The sequence below is a fragment of the Mixophyes fleayi genome, chromosome 6 (assembly GCF_038048845.1).
Source record: "Mixophyes fleayi isolate aMixFle1 chromosome 6, aMixFle1.hap1, whole genome shotgun sequence".
NCBI lineage: Eukaryota > Metazoa > Chordata > Amphibia > Anura > Limnodynastidae > Mixophyes > Mixophyes fleayi.
In genome coordinates this window covers 99,320,560-99,341,217 of record NC_134407.1, presented here as the reverse complement: position 1 = coordinate 99,341,217, position 20,658 = coordinate 99,320,560, and the positions used below count along the sequence as shown (strand labels likewise).

The 20,658-nt window shown below is 40.5% G+C and overlaps 2 protein-coding genes across 14 annotated transcripts in view; both read left to right on the top strand.

The window, feature by feature from the left end:
• Positions 1 to 20,658, top strand: part of POLR3A (RNA polymerase III subunit A) — a 614,347-nt gene that overhangs the window by 552,039 nt on the left and 41,650 nt on the right. The window lies entirely within an intron of this gene.
• KCNMA1 (potassium calcium-activated channel subfamily M alpha 1) overlaps positions 8,899 to 20,658 on the top strand; it is a 407,193-nt gene continuing 395,433 nt past the window's right edge. For 2 of the 13 annotated variants that reach the window (XM_075217089.1, XM_075217094.1), the window contains exon 1: positions 8,901 to 10,215. In XM_075217089.1, coding sequence (XP_075073190.1) covers positions 9,919 to 10,215 — 297 coding nt within the window. In that variant the 5' untranslated portion in view covers positions 8,901 to 9,918. Of the gene's footprint in view, positions 10,216 to 20,658 lie in introns of all 13 variants that reach the window. The other 11 variants (XM_075217100.1, XM_075217091.1, XM_075217096.1 and 8 more) reach the window with 8 other exon arrangements.

Genomic DNA, 20,658 nt, shown 5'->3' with positions numbered 1-20,658 from the left:
CACATTACAGCGTCCAGCATGACCCCCCACATTACAGCAACCGGCATCACCCCCCACATTACAGCATCTGGCATCACCTCCCACATTACAGCATCTGGCATCACCTCCCACATTACAGCATCCGGCATCATCCCCCACATTACAGCAACCCGCATCATCCCCCATATTACAGCAACCGGCATCACCCCCCACATTACAGCAACCAGCATCACCCCCACATTACAGCAACCGGCATCACCACCCACATTACAGCATCCAGCATCACCCCCCACTTTACAGCAACCGGCATCACCCCCCCACATTACAGCAACCGGCATCACCCCCCACATTACAGCAACCGGCATCACCCCCCCACATTACAGCAACCAGCATCATCCCCACATTACAGCAACCGGCATCACCCCCCACATTACAGCATCACCCCCACATTATAGCATCCAGCATCACCCCCCACATTACAGCATCCAGCATGACCCCCCACATTACAGCGTCCAGCATGACCCCCCACATTACAGCGTCCAGCATGACCCCCCACATTACAGCAACCGGCATCACCCCCCACATTACAGCATCTGGCATCACCTCCCACATTACAGCATCCGGCATCATCCCCCACATTACAGCAACCCGCATCACCCCCACATTACAGCAACCGGCATCACCCCCCACATTACAGCAACCGGCATCATCCCCCCACATTACAGCAACCGGCATCACCCCCAACATTACAGCAACCGGCATCACCCCCCACATTACAACATCCGGCATCACCCCCCACATTACAGCAACCGGCATCACCCAGCACATTACAGCAACCGGCATCACCCCCCACTTTACAGCAACCGGCATTACCCCCCCACATTACAGCAACCGGCATCACCCCCCCACATTACAGCAACCGGCATCATCCCCACATTACAGCAACCGGCATCACCCCCCACATTACAGCATCACCCCCACATTATAGCATCCAGCATCACCCCCCACATTACAGCATCCAGCATGACCCCCCACATTACAGCGTCCAGCATGACCCCCCACATTACAGCGTCCAGCATGACACCCCACATTACAGCAACCGGCATCACCCCCCACATTACAGCATCTGGCATCACCTCCCACATTACAGCATCTGGCATCACCTCCCACATTACAGCATCCGGCATCATCCCCCACATTACAGCAACCCGCATCATCCCCCACATTACAGCAACCCGCATCACCCCCACATTACAGCAACCCGCATCACCCCCCACATTACAGCAACCGACATCACCCCCCCACATTACAGCAACCGGCATGACCCCCCACATTACAGCAACCAGCATCACCCCCTACATTACAGACACCAGCATCACCCCCCACATTACAGCAACCGGCATCACCCCCCCACATTACAGCAACCGGCATCACCCCCCACATTACAGCAATCGGCATCACCCCCCACATTACAGCACCCGGCATCACCCCCCACAATACAGCAACCGGCATCACCCCCCCACATTACAGCAACCGGCATTACCCCCTACATTACAGCAACCGGCATTACCCCCCACATTACAGCAACCGGCATTACCCCCCACATTACAGCAACCGGCATTACCCCCCACATTACAGCAACCGGCATTACCCCCCACATTACAGCAACCGGCATCACCTCCCCACATTACAGCAACCGGCATCACCCCCCACATTACAGCAACCGGCATCACCTCCCCACATTACAGCAACCGGCATCACCCCCCACATTACAGCAACCGGCATCACCCCCCACATTACAGCAACCGGCATCACCCCCCCCCCCACATTACAGCAACCGGCATCATCCCCACATTACAGCAACCGGCATCACCCCCCCACATTACAGCAACCGACATCACCCCCCACATTACAGCAACCGGCATCACCCCCCACATTACAGCATCCAGAATCACCCCCCACATTACAGCGTCCAGCATCACCCCCCACATTACAGCGTCCAGCATCACCCCCCACATTACAGCGTCCAGCATCACCCCCCACATTACAGCGTCCAGCATGACCCCCCACATTACAGCACCCGGCATCACCCCCCACATTATAGCAATACCCTCTCCTACTTATTAGCAATACTAAGCACCAAACACACTACAACATTGCCACCCCATACTACAGCAATACCACCAATTATACAGACGCCACTGTAGGAAACAATGTTTTGCTTTTTTCAAATCTCCCACAAAATAGCAACAACGAACAGAGTACTTACACACACATATAGGTAACAGGTACCCTTTTCCCTCAATTAAATAGTAATGGCAGAATTTCCATGAATCATTCCACATGAAATAAAACTAACATATATCTAAAAAAAACATAACTATTGAATGATCAGTTGAACCCACACGGTCGCATTAAAAGTATTTCCATCTACAGCAAAATGTCAGAGAAAAATATTTTTGTTTTACTACAGTAATTGGATATGCGTCTTTTCTATTCATTTTAAATAACACAGTATATAAATTAAGGGGGATAGAGGAGGTGGGTAAGAAATAATTGGATGTGATCCATCAGTTTGATTAGATAGGAAACATTTAGATTATTTACCTGGAGACGTCTACCCCCTTGACTCATTGGCAGGGCTGACAAGAGGAATTTTGGGCCCCGATACAGCAACTTCTTTGGGCTCCCATCATATTCAACAATGAAAGACTTGCCTGTGGCAGAAATTCATATGATGCCAGACCGTAGTGTGCCCAGTTCATATTATGACCATTATCTACCAGCCCCCTCTGGGTAGTTTAACATAAAGAAAACACATTGATTTAAACAGCTCCTCTGAGCCATGTCAACTATTTCTAGGAATTAATTCACAAACACATGATTGCAGATTTATATGCCTAAAAATTAGCTTGCACATGACACCTTCCCGTTCTAGAGGGTGGCAGGGAAATTGCTACCTACATGACTATTATCCCTGCTCACCTAACACAATGTTTCCGCTATGGCAGTCTGTCTGTGGTACAATGATGCGCTCGTTCTTGTGCTGCAGAGTAAAGTGACATGGTGGGGGGTGTCAGATTCTACCTGGGTAACTTTAATTTTCTGTGGTCTGAGAGCCAGGTACACAGTTGGCCACACCCACAGCTTGAATTTGTCATTAACATATAACCCTGTCTCTGCAGTCGGCATGTCTGGGGCCTCCCAGACATGTGATAGATTACATTGTCTTAAAAGAGATATTTTCAAAGGCTTTCACGTTTGCGACCTGCCATAAATGATACAAGGTGCTACAATGGATCCCGGCTCTCATCTACCAGCCTCCTCTGGGTAGTTTAACAAAAAGAAAACACATTGATTTAAACAGCTCCTCTGAGCCATGTCAACTATTTCTAAGAATTAATTCACAAACACATATTTGCAGATCTACATGCCTAAAAATTAGCTTGCACATGACAGGTAGTGTTATCAGAAATGACATATCCTGAGGAGAGTCCAAGTGGGATAAGCCATGTTGCAATTACATCCCTTCGTTTTTGTAACATATTGACAGCTGTATGCCTCTTAGTAAAGCTGGTGATACACAGAGTAGCCGGCCTCTGAAAATTTGTGATGTACTTGGGTACATGCAGCTGCTGTTCTTGCTGGTGAAGTCAAATCACCAACCCAGTGGGCTGTCACAGTCATATAATCTTTAGTTTGCTCAGTTCCGCTTGTCCACATATCTGTGGTTAAGTGTACAGTGGGTAGAATGGCATTTTGCAGCCCAATAATTGCATTTTTACAAACCTTCTGGTAGAGGTGAGGAATAGCTTATCTAGAAAATGGTGTCATGATGAAATATGGTAATGGGAACACAAGACCTCAATTGTCTAAAACAGCTGCATTAATAGTGGATATTGGACGCAGATCTAATACTAGCATAGTCGCCATGGCGTCTGTGATCCACTTTGCAACTTGGTGACAGCTTTCATACTTGCTTCCTCTTGCAAAGGATTGTTTAACAGTCAATTGCTATAAACTACTAGAAGTCTTCTTCTTGGTCTGCTTCTGGGATGAAGATTCATCCCCAGCAGCAGCAGCGGGACTAACACTCAAGAATTCTTCAGTGACATTCAGGAGTGCTCCATTGCTCCATTGGAGTCATCTAGCCTTAGCAGCTTGGATGCAGGACTAACTCTGAGCGCTGAGGATATTGATGAGGATGGTGCTGTGGGTGTAGATTGCAGGTGTCGGGATCTAGCTGAGAGAAGGGAACTAGCTGATGATGGACTGCTTGTTGTTATTTTTTTAGCAAAAGTTTCTGATTTTCCCAACAGCTTGCCATGAACTTGCTTCAAATGGCGTAACATGGATGTGGTTCCTAGATGGTTAAGGTCCCTACCTCTACTGAGTGTGGCTTTACAAATGCTACAAATGGCTAGACAGCTGTTGTCAGGATTTGTGTAAAAATAATTCCACACATAAGTGGTGGATTTTTTGGTTTTATACAGAACTGCTTCCACTGGTGCAGGACTTACACAAACAACATCATCCTCATCAACATCCTCATTAGCGCCCTCATCAGCTACACAAATATCCTCCTCATCCTGTTGCAATTCCAAAGTGTCATCCTCAATTTGTGTATCACCGGCTACACTTGGGCTGATCATGCACACATCTGCAGAATGGCTGAAAGGGGCCTTCTTTATGGGTACAATATCAGACAGGTCAGGATTACACATAGCACTCGTGGATAGACTCTCCTCAGGGATTTGTGTCATTTCTGAATCTGAACATACATTTTCCTTTAATGCCTTACTGTTTTCTTCCAGCTCGGCTTTTACATGTAAAAGTATTTGGACACCACTTTTGGAGTCCAAATGACAAGGTCTTGCTTGGTCATGACTGACCTTACAAGAAGATGAACAGTGACAGTTGCAGAACTAGTACTCATAGAGAAAGGCGAAGACCTTATTCTTTCCTTGCCACTGCGTGTGTAGAATGGCATGTTGTAAATTCTATTTTTTTCTGCAGATATCTTTGCCTGGATTACAGGTCTTTTTTTCTTGACCAAAGTAAAAGGTGTTTTTTTTTTTTTTTTTAAATCCAGTATTTTTATTGAAATTTTTTAAGATATAAACATACTAAACAACAAAAAGAAAAACAATCGCATACATATCGGAATTAAATGACGGAATTTACAAGATTACATTAAAGCATAATAATAATAAATGTGCTATATTCATTCAGGATCATACATCGTAAATGCTTATACATAAGTATGTTACACATGCAGGGTTTATTACATGGACTTAGATACTTATTAGAAGAACTGCGGTAGCCATACATTTAAGTAGATAAAGCATCTGTACTAGATGACATAGGATAGAATGGAGACTCTAACCATCTGAACCATATATTCTCAAATTCCTTCAGAGCCTGTCTGCTAGTATAAACAAATCTCTCGTGCCTTATGGTGGTATTGACCAGTGCCTTCCAATTTTTAACTGTGGGACTCGTCGGGGCCAACCACAGTCTCGCTATACAGACCTTAGCCAACATCAATAACTGTGAAATGTACATTTTTGTCAGTTTATTAACTTTCCCCTTCAATCGGAGCCCAAAGAGACAAGTGGCCGGTGAACTAAGAGACACTTCAATTTCAGTAACCTGAATACATCTCCTGATCCTTCGCCAGAAGATTTGTATACCTGAACACTCCCATAGAAGGTGCCAAAAGTTAGCATTGATCGAATTGCATTTCGGACAGTTAGGGGTAGCATCCGGGCGAAATTTTGCCAATCTAATAGGGGTAAAGTAGGCCCTGTGTAAGATAAACACCTGTATTTGTTGAAATTTTAATGATGAAGTATAACCTTTAGTACTGTCTGTAACCATTTCCCACTCCTTGTCTGATATAGGGCCAATATCTATTTCCCACTGATTCCTCAAATCATCCAAATCATCTGCAGTGGATTCATACAGAAGACATGAATACATTCGAGAGATCAGACCTCTATAACCCAAGGCCTGTAATTGTTTCCTCAGTGGATCCACCCCAAACACCAAAGTCTCCCCTTTAAATTGTGTGCTTAGGGCGTGTCGTAACTGAAGGTAAGAATAAAACATTGTTCTGGGTACAGAGAATTCCCCAACCAACTGTTCGAAGGATTTAAGTACATTTGTATCATAAAGCTGACCTACCAACACCACACCCAACCGAGACCACTCCCTGGCCCTCTTCACTGTATTCAACTTCTCAAATTTCTTTGCCCCCTAGATAGGAGTATATGGATCAATGTCAGTTTGTTTCATTATTTTATTACAGATTGTCCAAATCTTAACTGCCTGAATCAGGAGCGGAGGAGCCCGCATACCAAGCCGCCCCGCCAGCAGTGACTGTAAGGGAGTGTGATTAGAATTAAATTGGTGTACCACACCCAATGTAGCTCATGGTAATCGGGGTCCGAAACCCATGCCTTAAGGTGGACCAATTGAGAGGCAAAATAATATAATTTTAAGTTAGGAAGTGCAAATCCACCAGAAGATCTGGATCTATACAGCGAGCTGAGCTTAACCTTAGCCCTTCCCCCTCCCCAAACCAATGAAATCAAATAGCTATCAATGCATCGGAAAATGGAGGGTGGAATATATACAGGTGACTGCTGGAGTATATATAAAAACTTTGGCTGCACCATCATCTTAATTAAATTTATCCTACCGGAGACAGAAAGTGGGAGCTTCTTCCATACATGAGTTTTTTCTTTAATGTATTTGATCTGGGGCTGCAAATTAAGTTCTACATATTCAGCGGGGGTATTAGAGATCCATATTCCCAAGTATTTGAATTTCGATGCCCATTTTAACTGTAAGCCTTCTGGCATTGTCACGGGACACTCCCATCCCAGAGGGAACACGCTAGATTTATCCCAATTAATTTTTAGGCCGGAAAAAAAACCAAATCCATCAACCACCCGCAGCAAATGTTTTAGGGAAGTGTCGTGATCTGAAAGGAACAACAGCATATCATCTGCATATAATGCCACCTTATCCTCTCTGTGCTCTGATCTAAGTCCCACAATTTCTCTATCATGCCGGATCTTACAGGCCAGCGGCTCTATTGCTAATGCAAACAGGGCCGGAGACAACGGGCATCCCTGTCTAGTACCCCGCTCTAATTGAAATTGTTGAGAAAGATGCCCATTGACACAGACCCGCGCCACTGGATGTGAATACAAAAGTTTAACCCATTTTATAAATTCCGGGCCCACTCCAAATCGGGACAATACCTCCCACAGGTATGGCCACTCCACCGAGTCAAACGCCTTGGCTGCGTCCAAGGACACCACAACTTCGCTCTCAGAAGAGGGTGACCGCACCTGCAGGAGAGTATACAGCCTTCTAAGATTGATAAACGTGGACTTGCCCAGCATAAATCCCGTCTGATCCGGATGAATTAATTCCAGCACCACTCTACTTAACCTCAAAGCCAGTAATTTTGCTAGAATCTTAACATCATTTGACAAAAGTGAAATCGGGCGGTAGGACTCAGGGTACAACAAATCTTTCCCTGACTTAGGCAGCACCACCACTATTGCCTCTGCCATTGAAGGGGAAAGAGCGCCAATCTCACCCAGCTCGCTGAATGTATCCAACAACCTAGACACAAAAAAGGGCCGGTGTTTTTTATATAATTCAATTGGGATTCCATCTACTCCAGGGGCTTTACCATTAGGGAATGACATAATAGCTATATCAATCAAAAAAGGTGTTTTTTTACATTTTTGTTTCCCTGACTTAAAACACCATGCACTTTAACATAGGCTTTAGCAGATAACGTAGAGGGATTACTATCATCATAACTGGTGCCAGCAGCTGCTTGGTGCTCCTGGTCTTCTGTATACTGCTGTGAATCCATTTTGATAACATAGTACAATGTGACTGCAGATACAGAAGACAAAACCTGACAGCCCTAGTATTTGTATTTCAGCAATGACAATTAGCAATGGAGCTCTCCTCTTTGTGTGTTACCTATATAACACAGTACAATGTGACTGCAGATTTAGAAGACCAAGCCTGCCAGATCTATTATTTCTATTTCAACTATGTCAATTAGCAATGGAGCTCTCCTGAATGTCACTGGAGACTTTGAAGAATACTGATCCTCTTTCTTTTCTACCTATAACGCTGCCCAACTGCACTAGAGACTGCCAAGAATTGTGCAAACCCTTCTGTGTCCCTGAGTGAAATGGCTCTGGATCGCCGTGGAGGGCAGTACTTAATAGAATCCAAAACTCGCGAGATCCGACGACGTAACAATGACTTTTGCCTCGTTTTCAATTCCAAGGGCGCTAAGTTCGGGTGTGGTCGGTTCTCGGGGAACTGAGCCTGAGCATCTCTACTTTTCACTGCTTGTTAAATGGGGTCAGATTACAGTCCAGATAGAGGTCTATGAAGACTGCAGTGATCAACATAAGAAATCTCTGATTTCTCCTGCTTTAACCCCTTAATAAAGTAAAAGAAAAGCTGTGATGACCATTCTCCGGCTAAAACAGCTGTTTTCTCTGGATTTCTGGTTCATCATAGCTTAACAAATAGACCCTATACTGTGTAATGATGGAGTGCTGTCCGTTTGTCCCTTTACTGTGCTATTAGAGCCAATGAATAATGGAGTGCAAAATAAATCACATTTCCATAAGGCTGTGGCTAGAAATATATCGAACAATACTGACAGCTCATGCCCATGTTATTGCGTCATAGGAAAACCTGGGAATTCAGTGCACGTTATTTACACCCTTCCAAAGCACCTTCTTAAACCAACGTTGTCCCATCTTTTCTTTCTACAGTCCGTGCTTGGGTTACATAGCCCATTGGGGTTAGTGGTACTGTCAAGGTCGTGAGACTTGCAATGCAGAGACTTGTTGGAATAAGAAGAAACTAGTACAGGGTGACTCCTCCTTGCTACCTGTAAATTTGCCGTCCCTTCTTCATTTTCCCCCTCCTCACCTCCATTTCTCAGGGTGTCCTCTCCATCTATTCCTAGCAAAGGGATGTTACAGAGGCAACAGCACAGGCGGAGGAGGAGGGACAGAAGCGATCAGCTGGGAGGATTACAGCCTTGAACAGTCGGAGGAGAAAGAGGAAAAGGGAAGGTAGGAGGGGAAAATAGCCAGCAGGCTGGCAAGCAGCGTGTAGAGGAGAGAGGGATAAACGGCGAACACCGCAATATCTAGGAGTCCATTCGAGTGGAAGCAAGGACTGGAATCCAGCACCGCGATCCAGAAGGATCTTAGTGATCAGAAGACATTAACAGCCGAGAAATCGACCTCCATGTATGCAAGTCCTTTACACGGTGCAGTTGCAAGGGAGCCGAGAAGCCTCTGTTCACAGTAAGGGGGGTTGCCTTATAATAATCTGAGATCAGCAATTGCCCCATTTAAATAAAAAAACGGATGCAAACAGGTGCTTGGACATGCGTATAGTTTTTAATTTAACATATTATGTGTATGCTTCCGAAATGCAAAACAATGAGTGCATGTTATAGATATCACTGGCAGCACTGTTTGGTATTTTATTTAATTGCCGTGTTGATTTGTATATAAGGAGACAAAAAGGGGAAAAACACGCACATTTAGGTCCAAACATAAGGGAGAAATGAAGGACTTGTTTGGATTTTTTCTTGCTTGTTTTTGATGAAAGGACTATGACAGCTCTCTGAAGGTGCTAGGGTTGTCTTGCTCTTAAGGGCTCCCCTAGCTTTCTGGAATGAGGTTTTAAAAAGAAAATTGAGACTGCACTTGTGTCATAAACCTGCCTTTATTTTATGCTGAGGAGGCAGCTAAAGAAGGCCCCACAATTTGTTTGACCTGCCCCCTTCTTTTGCAATATGGCTGGTGCAGGAATTTGGGGGCTGAGACATAAGTGGCTTTCAGGGTTTCCTGGGTCTTCCTGTTAGCAATGGCAAGTGGCAACAAATCCCAAAGCAACTTCAGTAGCATTGGCTTAACCATGAGCGCTATCAACAACAACAACAACCTGCACCTAGACTCCTCCATCCTTGCTCCTAAAGGGGAGTCCACCCTCATTATTCCAGTCACCATGGAGGTGCCATGCGACAGTAGGGGACAGCGCATGTGGTGGGCATTCCTGGCCTCTTCTATGGTGACATTTTTTGGGGGTCTTTTTATTATCCTGGTGTGGAGAACCCTTAAATATCTTTGGACTGTCTGCTGCCACTGCGGGGGCAAGAATAAGGTAACATAATCTGCATGTTAACTTATGATGAATGTGTACATTGTGGGGATATGGGTAGTTGCTTTTTTGTGAATGGGGGGAAGATTATTGGGTGCAGTTTTTGAAGGAATTAGGTAAACACAAAATAAACAGGGTGTAAAAAAATGTATCCTAGTTACAATCTGAAGACATGTACATATGAATTGGTAATTATTACATTGGTGCTTTTAAAAACACTTCAACCACCATATATTAAGAATGGACATTGGATTATTGGATGTAGCTAAAAAGATAAACTAATTCCTCCAAAGTAATATATAATATTTATAACTTATGAAAATAAGTATCCATTCTAGAGGAACTTGTAAATGGATATAGGTAACCTGAATGTGACATCACACTGCAGCATAGTGACATCAGGCATTGGGATCTTCTATTCTGAAGTTCTGTTTATATTATATAATAGCTGTTAGAAATTCTATATACATTCTATACTTAAACACAAAGATGCTTACAGAGCAAGTGTATTCTTTATTATTTTCCGAAAAATGAATTTAGGAAGTCAATAAGATTAACTTTAAAATGTATATAACCAGTGCAAGAATACATGATGTACTAGCAAAAAAGATATATCTCATAATAATATTTTCAATATATTTAGTTACCATAATTTAAGATACAATCACGCATACACGGTGGCTGACTTGCAAACCTTGATTTTCCTAGTGCCCAGAATCGCCCAATTGTTGTTTAGAACTTAGTTGAAACAATATTAATTGGTCCATCCATCCTTCTCTAAGAATTTCCTGTGGTCTTCAGTTCTTTGTTTATTTTCTATAGCTCTTAATAGGTATCTTCTTGAAATGACTAGGTGGATGCATTTGTCTTATTGGTTTCTAACGTCTACTTTACATTGTCCATCTTGATTATTTCTTTAAACTTATATATAGGTTGACAAACTGATGTGCTCTTGAGTCAAAATCAGCTAGGAGCCAGCTGTCAGGAAAAGGTGAACCTTCTGATATATATGTGCACCCTGGCTCCTCAAAATTTTCAAAGTACTAGTAGTTCAGTGTTAGACTTGCTTTACTCTCTCCTAAATTCTTCATAATTCTGCACACCACTGATTTAACCAATATCCTGGCTTGTAATAAGTTTGTCTCCCGGTATCTGGAATGCCTATGCCGTATTAATAACATTGGCACAAAGTTCCATTGGTCAGGTGGCAATCCTATGTGCCACAGAAGAAAGTCTATGTCCTGATACAGTCAAATTGGTCCAAACATTTTTGCAAAGGTTTGTTTTTTTGCTAACTCCATCTCTTCTGTGACGTAAGATTTGCAGTTGAAATAATTATAAGTTATTTTGTAAAAATACCTTTTACAAACAGGTCAAAGCAAAGGTTAATCCCACCTTTTTGAATGGAAATATTAAAATGTTACAGTACATATCACTTGCACCTCTTATGCACTGTTGTGGTCCATATATTTAGCAGGTACCAACAACGGAGGGCCCTGTGTGTGTGAATAGACTGCTCTTATTATTGGGCCAGTTCAGGTCCTAGCGCTAACAAGATTGACCCCCTATAAGTTCAAGCATTGTGTGTGTACATACTAGACCAAGTGTTTAAACTGAAAATGTAATTTTTTTTTTATAAATGCAGTTGTAATGAAACACATGAATGTAGGTCATATTGTTTTTTTCCTTTATGTTTGCATTGATTTAAAAGGAGTGGTGGTTGCTGTAGACCTTGCTTTACAGACATAGATCCCAGTATATGCTCATACATACATACATCCTCATACATGCATTATGATAGAAAATTGCTAAATACAAAATTAGTTATACCAAGTAGTAACTTTTGCACAAAACAGCTCTCATACTTGACAATATCCATATAAATGGGCATCAGCATGGTATACTCAACTGCTTTCAGCTACATTACATTACAGATGCTGCTCTAGTGCTACCAAGTCTCCTGTAGATTGCCTCTGGTCCTGTAATACAGAATCAACAATCTACTTTGTTCTCCTATTTAAAAAGGCAGCAGAGTGGGATGTGAGCTGGAGCACACAGCCTAAGTTTTCATCCAGGGCTGTGAAGAGAACCACAGAGCCCTTGGGGGAATAAACTGTTGTATGAGCAGGTCCCAGGGCTCTATCTAGGGCAGGGTTTCCCAAATCCAGTCCTCAGGGCTCCCTAACAGTGCAGGTTTTCAGGATCACATGTGACATAATTAGGACCACCTGTGGATCTGTTACAATGTGTCAGTCAGTAATGAATAAACCTGTGCTCCAGCAAGGAGATATGGAAAACCTGCACTGTTGGGGAGCTCTGAGGACTGGGTTTGGGAAACCCTGATCTAGGGGAATCAGCAGGTTTGTACAATTTAGGAGGCTAGTAGTAGTGCAGCTTAATATTTGCTCTAATTTTTCCTTAAATTCTCCATAGACATCGCACAACACTTTATTTTTTGTAATGGCTCGACTGATCATCTGACACATTTATAACATAGATAGAGCCCTGGACAGTTGTGAAGGATATGTTGTGCAGTAGAGAAGATAATGCAGAGGTTATCCCAAAATAAAGGTTTTAATGTAATATGCATCAGAAAAGTGTCGATTAGGTCAAACATTAAAACAGATCAAATTCCTTTAAGTACCTGAGAAAAGAAGATTGTTATTTATGTAATATGTGGACTGGTAAGGAGTTTTACTTATGCAGTACATTAGTGGATAGAAGATCGGCCTCGCCCTGCAGGCTCTTTGGTATGAGCCTTTGGGTATTAACCCCCTTATGTATTTTGGTGCCTAAGATGGAACATTTCACTCCCCCCTCCCATCACTGTGACTTCCCATCACTATCCAACCTTCATAGAGACAGTTGCTAGGTAGCCCCGTTGTGTCATAGCCCTGCAGGATAGGGGAAATGAAAATCAACACCGTATAGAAAACAGCTTGGCCTACACTCCAGAAAGCACAGACAGATTGAGGAGATGTTCGACCACTGTAAATTATTATAGAAACAGCCATAAAAAAATAGAAAATCAATAGTCTATTTTTGTAATCAAAATAAACAAAGGAGCTATTAAAATAAACAAGGAACTTCCCTGCAATGATGCTACATTTAGAAAGCAGTCTCTAAGGGCAAAAATAAATCCTGCCACAAGGCTAACAATAAATTAAAAAACACCATTAGATCATTGCTCCTGTTTATGTGTTCAGTTTTAAATCTGTATTTAGTTATAAATCTGTGTGTGTTCTGACTCTTGTGGTAAAAGTATAACAGCCAGTGCCTTGTTTCCTCTGGAATATTAATGCCTAATCTGGAAATCTATATATTATAATAAAGTAAATCCAGTATTGAAATGAATATATATATGTCAAATGCTGTATGTTACTAAGCTGAATAATATAAATGAAATGACTGGAGTGTTTATATATAACTAAATATGTCCACTACGCTCTCTTTCACTCATCGCAGCAGGTTGCAATTTTAGGAGGGAGGTGCTTCTCTAACAGTATAGATATAATGTGATGGTATAGAGTGACTGTCAGCTTGGCAGATTTACATTGTTTGGATTGCCTAATTTATACAGAGGGACAATTCCAGTGATGCCATAGCTGAAATTACTGCAGTGTTCACGTTTAGATCAGGTCCTAAGCATGTGGGAGGAGATTCTGTCTGTCTCTAATGAAGTGGGGAGTAATACATTATTTTTTAGCAGAGGTGCAGTGGAATTAATAGTGAACCATGTCTTTTTCTGTATTACAATGTAATTTAAACTGTAAGCGTCATTGGAGGAGGTGCTGATCTAAATGAATGATGAACATTCCAAATTGACAGTACATATTATTTTGTATATTGGATGAAATACTCATTATCTATTCCTGTTCTCTGAACTTTCTACATTGACATGTATTAAAGAAGAATATAACAAATGCTAAAAAATGACATTGTAATGAAGCTCAGTAAACCTAATCTGATGGGGACTGTAGTGTACCGAGGTCCACCTAGGCTGAACCGTGTGTAATGTGTTTAGAAGAATCTTCACAGCAAGTATGTTTTTAATGTATAGTAAACTGAAAGGATTAGTGCTATGTCTGCAGCACCCATTTTAAGTTACTTCTCTAAAATATTAAATGAATACCTTTCTTTAATGGTGTGCTCACACTGTTTGTTTGGAAACCACACTTGTTGTGCCCACTTGAAACAGGTCAAACCGTAAGGGGTAAAATCTGCAGCATGCTGCTTTTTTAGCCTCGTTCATTTAGGAATGTGAAATTTGGTATTGTTATGGTGATCATAGGGAGGATAATCCCTATGGAACCTGCATTTTCAGTGTAGTTTTAATGCATTTTCCAACTTGAAGCAGTAGCATGATTAAATAGAACTGTTTGAACAAACCCTCAGGGCTCTCTTTTTCAAATGGTTTTCAGGTATTCACTCCCATTGAGACTCCTACAGTACAACTTATGAGAACCTGAACAACATCATTGTTACTGATGTAGATGATAAAGTAGTAGTAAAGTGTAAATTCCGTAAACTATCACTATTGAGGAGTAAGTACATAACTTTAGTTATATGAAAGGGATATGAACGAGTAGGCAATTCCTTTTGTTACAAGACGTTCTAAAAAGATATTGCTGAGTGTCTGTGAATACTTGGTGCATTATGACAGTGGACAGCAGAGACACAGAGCTAATACTACCAGCTAATTAGGGTGATTATATACTCCATCTGCCAGCTGGCAGCTCAGCCAATCAGCTGCATGCACATTGTTTACTCACTATGGACCATCACCTGGTCAGGAAGGGTTATCCAAGTTTGTTAGATAAATCTCCAGCACAGAAGGGTTTAATCACTGAAGAAGATTTTTTTGCTGATCAAATCATTAAAGCTAGTTCACATTTTACTTTTACCATCAGTAGAACTGTAGTTCTATCAAGCCTTACAGTGACTTTGTAAATTATGTATCTTGAAATAATTAAAGCGCTTAGCAGGATTTATCCCTGTTGGTCTGTTTTTCAAGTATTTTCTAATTTTTTTTTCTTACTTAATTAATTTTTTTGACCAAGCAAGCTCTAAGGTAGTTCATATGATAATGATCATCATTTATTTATTTATTTATATAGCGCCAACATATTCCGTAGCGCTTTACAATTGGGGAATTGGGTGAAATCTGCAGACATGCAAAGTTCTGTTGGCAGATTACCTCTGTCTATATATTTTACCTTTCTGTCACTGAAATCAAACCCTGTGAGTCAAGATACAAACTTAAATGAGCACAACTACATTAATGAGTTATAGAAAAAAAATCATTTGAAATTTGAATAAACTTTCAAATTATTCCAGCACACAAAACTCTGTAATATATAAAACATATGGTATATAGAATATGTAAACTGCTAATCATTTTTTATAGATAAGGAAAATAAGTAATAATGGGGGGATCCTGATTGACCAAATCCTCTATTTTACTTGTTAATTGAGTTGTGATTTGCTGATCAGTATAGAGAACTTTGACATCGAAAAGGTTAAAAATCCCTCACACTTTTATAATTTATTCAGCAGTCAAGTTGCTTAGTTGAATGAGGATGTAAATTATAGATGTGTTGCTTGTTATGAATTAATCAGGATATGCAGGTAGGTTGAGGCGTTTCGGCTTATGTCTCGCACAATGGCGACCAGTATTTTGTCCTTTCCAGTACAAAGTTTTTTGATGATTGAGCATATGCGTCTTCAATAGTTGAAGAAAATCCACAGGTGTTTTTTTTTTTGTTTGTTTTTTTTATTATCTTAAATCTATAAAACATGCTAGGGATCTACTTTCTCCCAATGCTATGTAGAACATTTTGTGATTGTGATGGCATCAATTTTGGGCTCAGGTAATTCAGAGGCAGGAAGTGCCATTAAAGTAATTTACAGCGTCAGTGAATGGGGAGGGGCTTATTGTCAAGGGCTTTAAATGAGTTGTTGTAAACTCTGTCCTTGTTGACTTATGTAAATTAATTTGATGTTATAATAAAAAGAAATTCCCAATTATGAAAGGGGCTACTATGATGTGGGTATAGCCAATATATTTTATTTAGTAACAAACTTGAAAAAATTATAATGACTTACCTGAATTCAGCTTACTTTGTATTGATCAAAGCTGATTGGTTGCTATTGGTTACCCCATTTCTGCACTTATATTTACTGTAGACTACATTTGAAGGAAGATCAAATGGAAAATGTTTATCTTTGAACATAAGATCTTAGGGTTGTTACCCTGTATAAGTACAGACTGCCCATAAATTGATAATATTGGTGTTGCCAAAAAATTCAAATAAGCCATTTTCTTTGTCATTGTTAATGTCGCAACTATTTTGAAGCTTAAGAGGTCTCACTAATTCTGAGACTTGATGATTACAAAGACCATGTAGTTATTGTGCTTTAAATTTAACTGTTTCTCTGAATTACTAATGTTTTTATGTAAACTTACACTGGGTACACAATTTCTCTTGATGCAATATCCTTGACAATTATACCAACGATTAAAAAAAAAAAAAAATCCCAATCAGCATTGCCGATTCATGTGTACACACTTTACACAATTTATCCTTTAGATCTGTGCTCTTGAGCTATCGTAATCATCGTCTGAAAAGATTGTGACTCTGCATAATCTATGGACACTGCTGTCATGAGAGCATACACACTGCAGAATTGGAACGATATCGTTCCATTGGTGAATGACGCTTTTAGTCCGGTTTATAAATCAAATAAAACGATGCGATGGCTTTGGAAGGATAATCGTTCATCATTGGTGTGTACATACTAATGCGATATCAGACCAAACGGTCGTTTATCATTTCATTGGCCCAATAAGTGGCTGAAAACACTGTAGTGTGTACCCAGCCTTACTGAGATTGTTTTGAAGGTCTGTTTTCTCTATTTCTTGTAGGTTACAGAAATGAAATGGTACAACATTTTTTTTTTATACCCAGCTTGTGGTGTCTGTGTCATGTAGGGAAACGTGTCGCTTTGTTGAAACCTTAACACACAACAGGCGATGTCCACTAAGGGGTAGCTTCTGTAAGGACCATACACCCTTCCAACCTATCAGATCCTTGAGGGACCATGTGATCATCTGTAATGAACACATAATTACATTTCAATTTGTTCAGTTTTGCATTAAGGAACTGGGAAGCTGGGGGTGAGCATACAGGGAACCAAGAGAATCCTGGGTATGGGTACGTCAGAGGTCTGCAACTAGTGTAAGGGTGGGTCCCTGTAGAAAACAATATCTTGATAGAAATGTACTTTAAATAGTGCTGTATAACTAGTGCACATGTAATATACATTTTAATGTTATACACACCTGAGATAAATGTCTCACTGTGTGGGTACCAGCCTTTGTGTTCAGTAATGCACACTCCCCAGTAAAATCAGAAGAGATTCGATCATTTGGCACTCGGACCACATGTGTGACTCTGGTCCTGTCGCTTAGTGGTTTGACTGACCGGCAGGATTGATCTGTGTTCTACTGCTTAGGACAAGATAGAGGGATTATCCTTACTTCAGAGATCAAGGGAATGGTAATTGAGCTGTAAGGAATCTTTCTCAGACAGAGATTAACAAAACCCCAAAAATTGAAAAGCTAAAATATGAAGGACTATGATATTCCACCATACTTGTCTATACTCCCGGAAAGTTCGGGAGACTCACACATTTTGTGTAGTTCTCAGACTCCTGGGAGAGCAGACCATCCTTCAACATCCTCTCCACCTCCTAGTGAAGGACGATGTGTCACAACATCTACAGCAGAAATGATTTACATGAGACACCAGTGTTAAAATATGGTAGTAAACAAAAATGGAAGATTTAATACACATAACCATATGTAAAAGCCAAATGCAACTAATTTGTTTCATGCAGAAGTACAATGTTCTTGTTCACCAATAATTATTCTTGTTGATAGACTGGTTGGGAATCACTGTATAGTCTTCCTAAATATGTTGCCACAGTTTATGTAGATGATGCTAACACTAATGTCACTACTAATATCTAAGGCTTGGTACACACTGTAGGCTTTTCTGCGGATTATCGGGCCAATCACCCTATAAGCAACAGCTTGACCACATATCGTATCAGTGTGTATATTCACACGACGAACGACAATCTTTCCAAAGTTCCGATTGTCGTTTCATTTGGTTGGTCGTACTGTTTAATAATCTCATTCCAATCACCTTCCGATCATGTAGTGTGTATGCACTCATAATCTCCATAGAGTTTACTGAGTTGTGATCTTTTCAGCTGATGCCGGCAATGAACATGCCCTGGTGACTAAATGTAAAGTGCTGTAGATGGAATAGTTTGTTTATTTGTTCGGAGACTGAATTTTTTGTTTCAGAGTCACAGAAGCTAACGAAATTTGTAAGGACATGTGGATAGCTATAACAAGGTGATTTTTATCAGTGTGTCAGGAATGAGTGAATGAATGAGTGACTATTGTGCTGTCATTCTCTAAACGACTAGAGGACCATATGAAAAGCACAGATCTGAAGGTAAATCTGCCTAGTGTATACGCATGAATCGTCCGACCAATCGGATCTTCAGTCATAGGTACAATCGTTTGAGATAACGAGTCAGTCGGAAAATTCTTCAGTGTGTACCTAGCTTAATGCAGCGTGATAGAGTATCAGAGTTTGAAACAAAGCTTCTTTCAGCTTCTTACATTTAAAATATTCATATTATCGACATGATGATAACGAAACTCACTTAACCAAAATAAATACTTGATTCTCACTTATTAGTGTTTCTTCATATCTAGGACTCACCTAAAAATATTTGAGCTGGAGCATTTACATATTTGTACTCATTTTCTTTTCATAAATTGGACCAGCATAAACAGTTTATAATTTCTGAAGTACGAAGAGAAAGAAAGCATTTTCGGCCACAAATAGGTCCTGCTTGTTAACATTTTTATCAATCTGCAGTTAACAAATATATTTATAATTTATTCCATAATTTTGTACTTTTGTGTGAATTTCATCAATAGAAGGTTAATATTGACACTTTGACGAAATTCCACTTCGTGAATACCTGCTTTAGTATGGCATAATAAATTCATAAATGTGGATTTGCTTGAATGTGAAAAACGTCCATATTATATGCTTTGCAAAATGTTACTAGCAACATGTAATATCTTATAGATTATACTTGATCATCTCAGTAATGATTCCACACGTATATTTGCCTAAAGGGATTATAAATTACCTCTTTAAAGCTATGTGAACCTGGAAGTGATTTTCCAAAGTTGTTGCTTTAGATATTGAATGAAATCCTATTTATTTATTTATTACTATGTTTATTTTTAAGAAATTCTTATTAAAAGATGTGGTCCAATAGAAGATCTAGCAGCACCTTTATTGGCACACAGTTCTTATGGGTGATCCACGTTGTCCATAAAGACTAAGTCCCTGATTAGAGTAAAATATGGCTGGCTAAATACTGAAGGCTTATTTTTTCAAATTTTGTTTTACAGAATTCAGAGAAGCATCTAATTGATAACTGAGGGGGGAATTCAGTTCCCCCCGAATTAGCTCAGCATTAAATCTATTACCGTTATTACGGTAAACCTAACCCGTCTTTGTGAGCTGCGAGCAAAAAGCTGGCGTTGAATCTACCGTAATAGCGGTATTTAAGCGCACTATTACCATAATAACGTTAATAGTGCGCATGCCGCGATACTTTTTACCGTAACTCAGCCAATTGAATTCCCCCCTGAGTCTGTATTATAGTGACGTATAAAAATGTTTTCGTCTACATGGTAACATTACAGGTTTTACATAGATCAAAATATTACTCTTTGTATATAATGTGATCAATTGGATGCTGCTTTTAACTTGGTTGAGTTTAAAATCTTTTTGGTATTGACAGAAAGTCTTCATTGGTTTGCCCAGCAATATTTTTTTTTTTACCAATGAATTCAAAATTGTTTTATTTAAAAAGTAGTCCATGTGCTTCATAACATTGCTACTATCAGCACAACCATTCTTGTTAAATAGCTTTGGAGTTCATTTCACAAAGTGCTGTAAAGCAATGGTTTAGGGGCCTATTTATAAACCTCCGAAGAGGTTTACATGCAGTTTTCGGGGGATTACAACATTTTAAAGTACAGAGGTTATATATTATTAGAGGATCACAGCAGTGCCTCTTCTATCACAAGTCTAGTCCCCAGAGGCGTCTGTTCGGACTGCCGAAAATGCGACATTTATCAAGATCTGAGATTCTCTCTCTGAAGATGGCGTTGGCCATTATATTCTATGCGGAGAGCTTCGTAGGAGAGGGATCTTCAGCAGGCTTCATGCTCCTACCCATCGCAAATTGTCCAAGGTCATAAGAACTTGTAAGTAATGTAATCTCAATTTAATTGACTTTATTCACAGATATGAGCTGACACCTAAGTGTTTTTAAACTTTA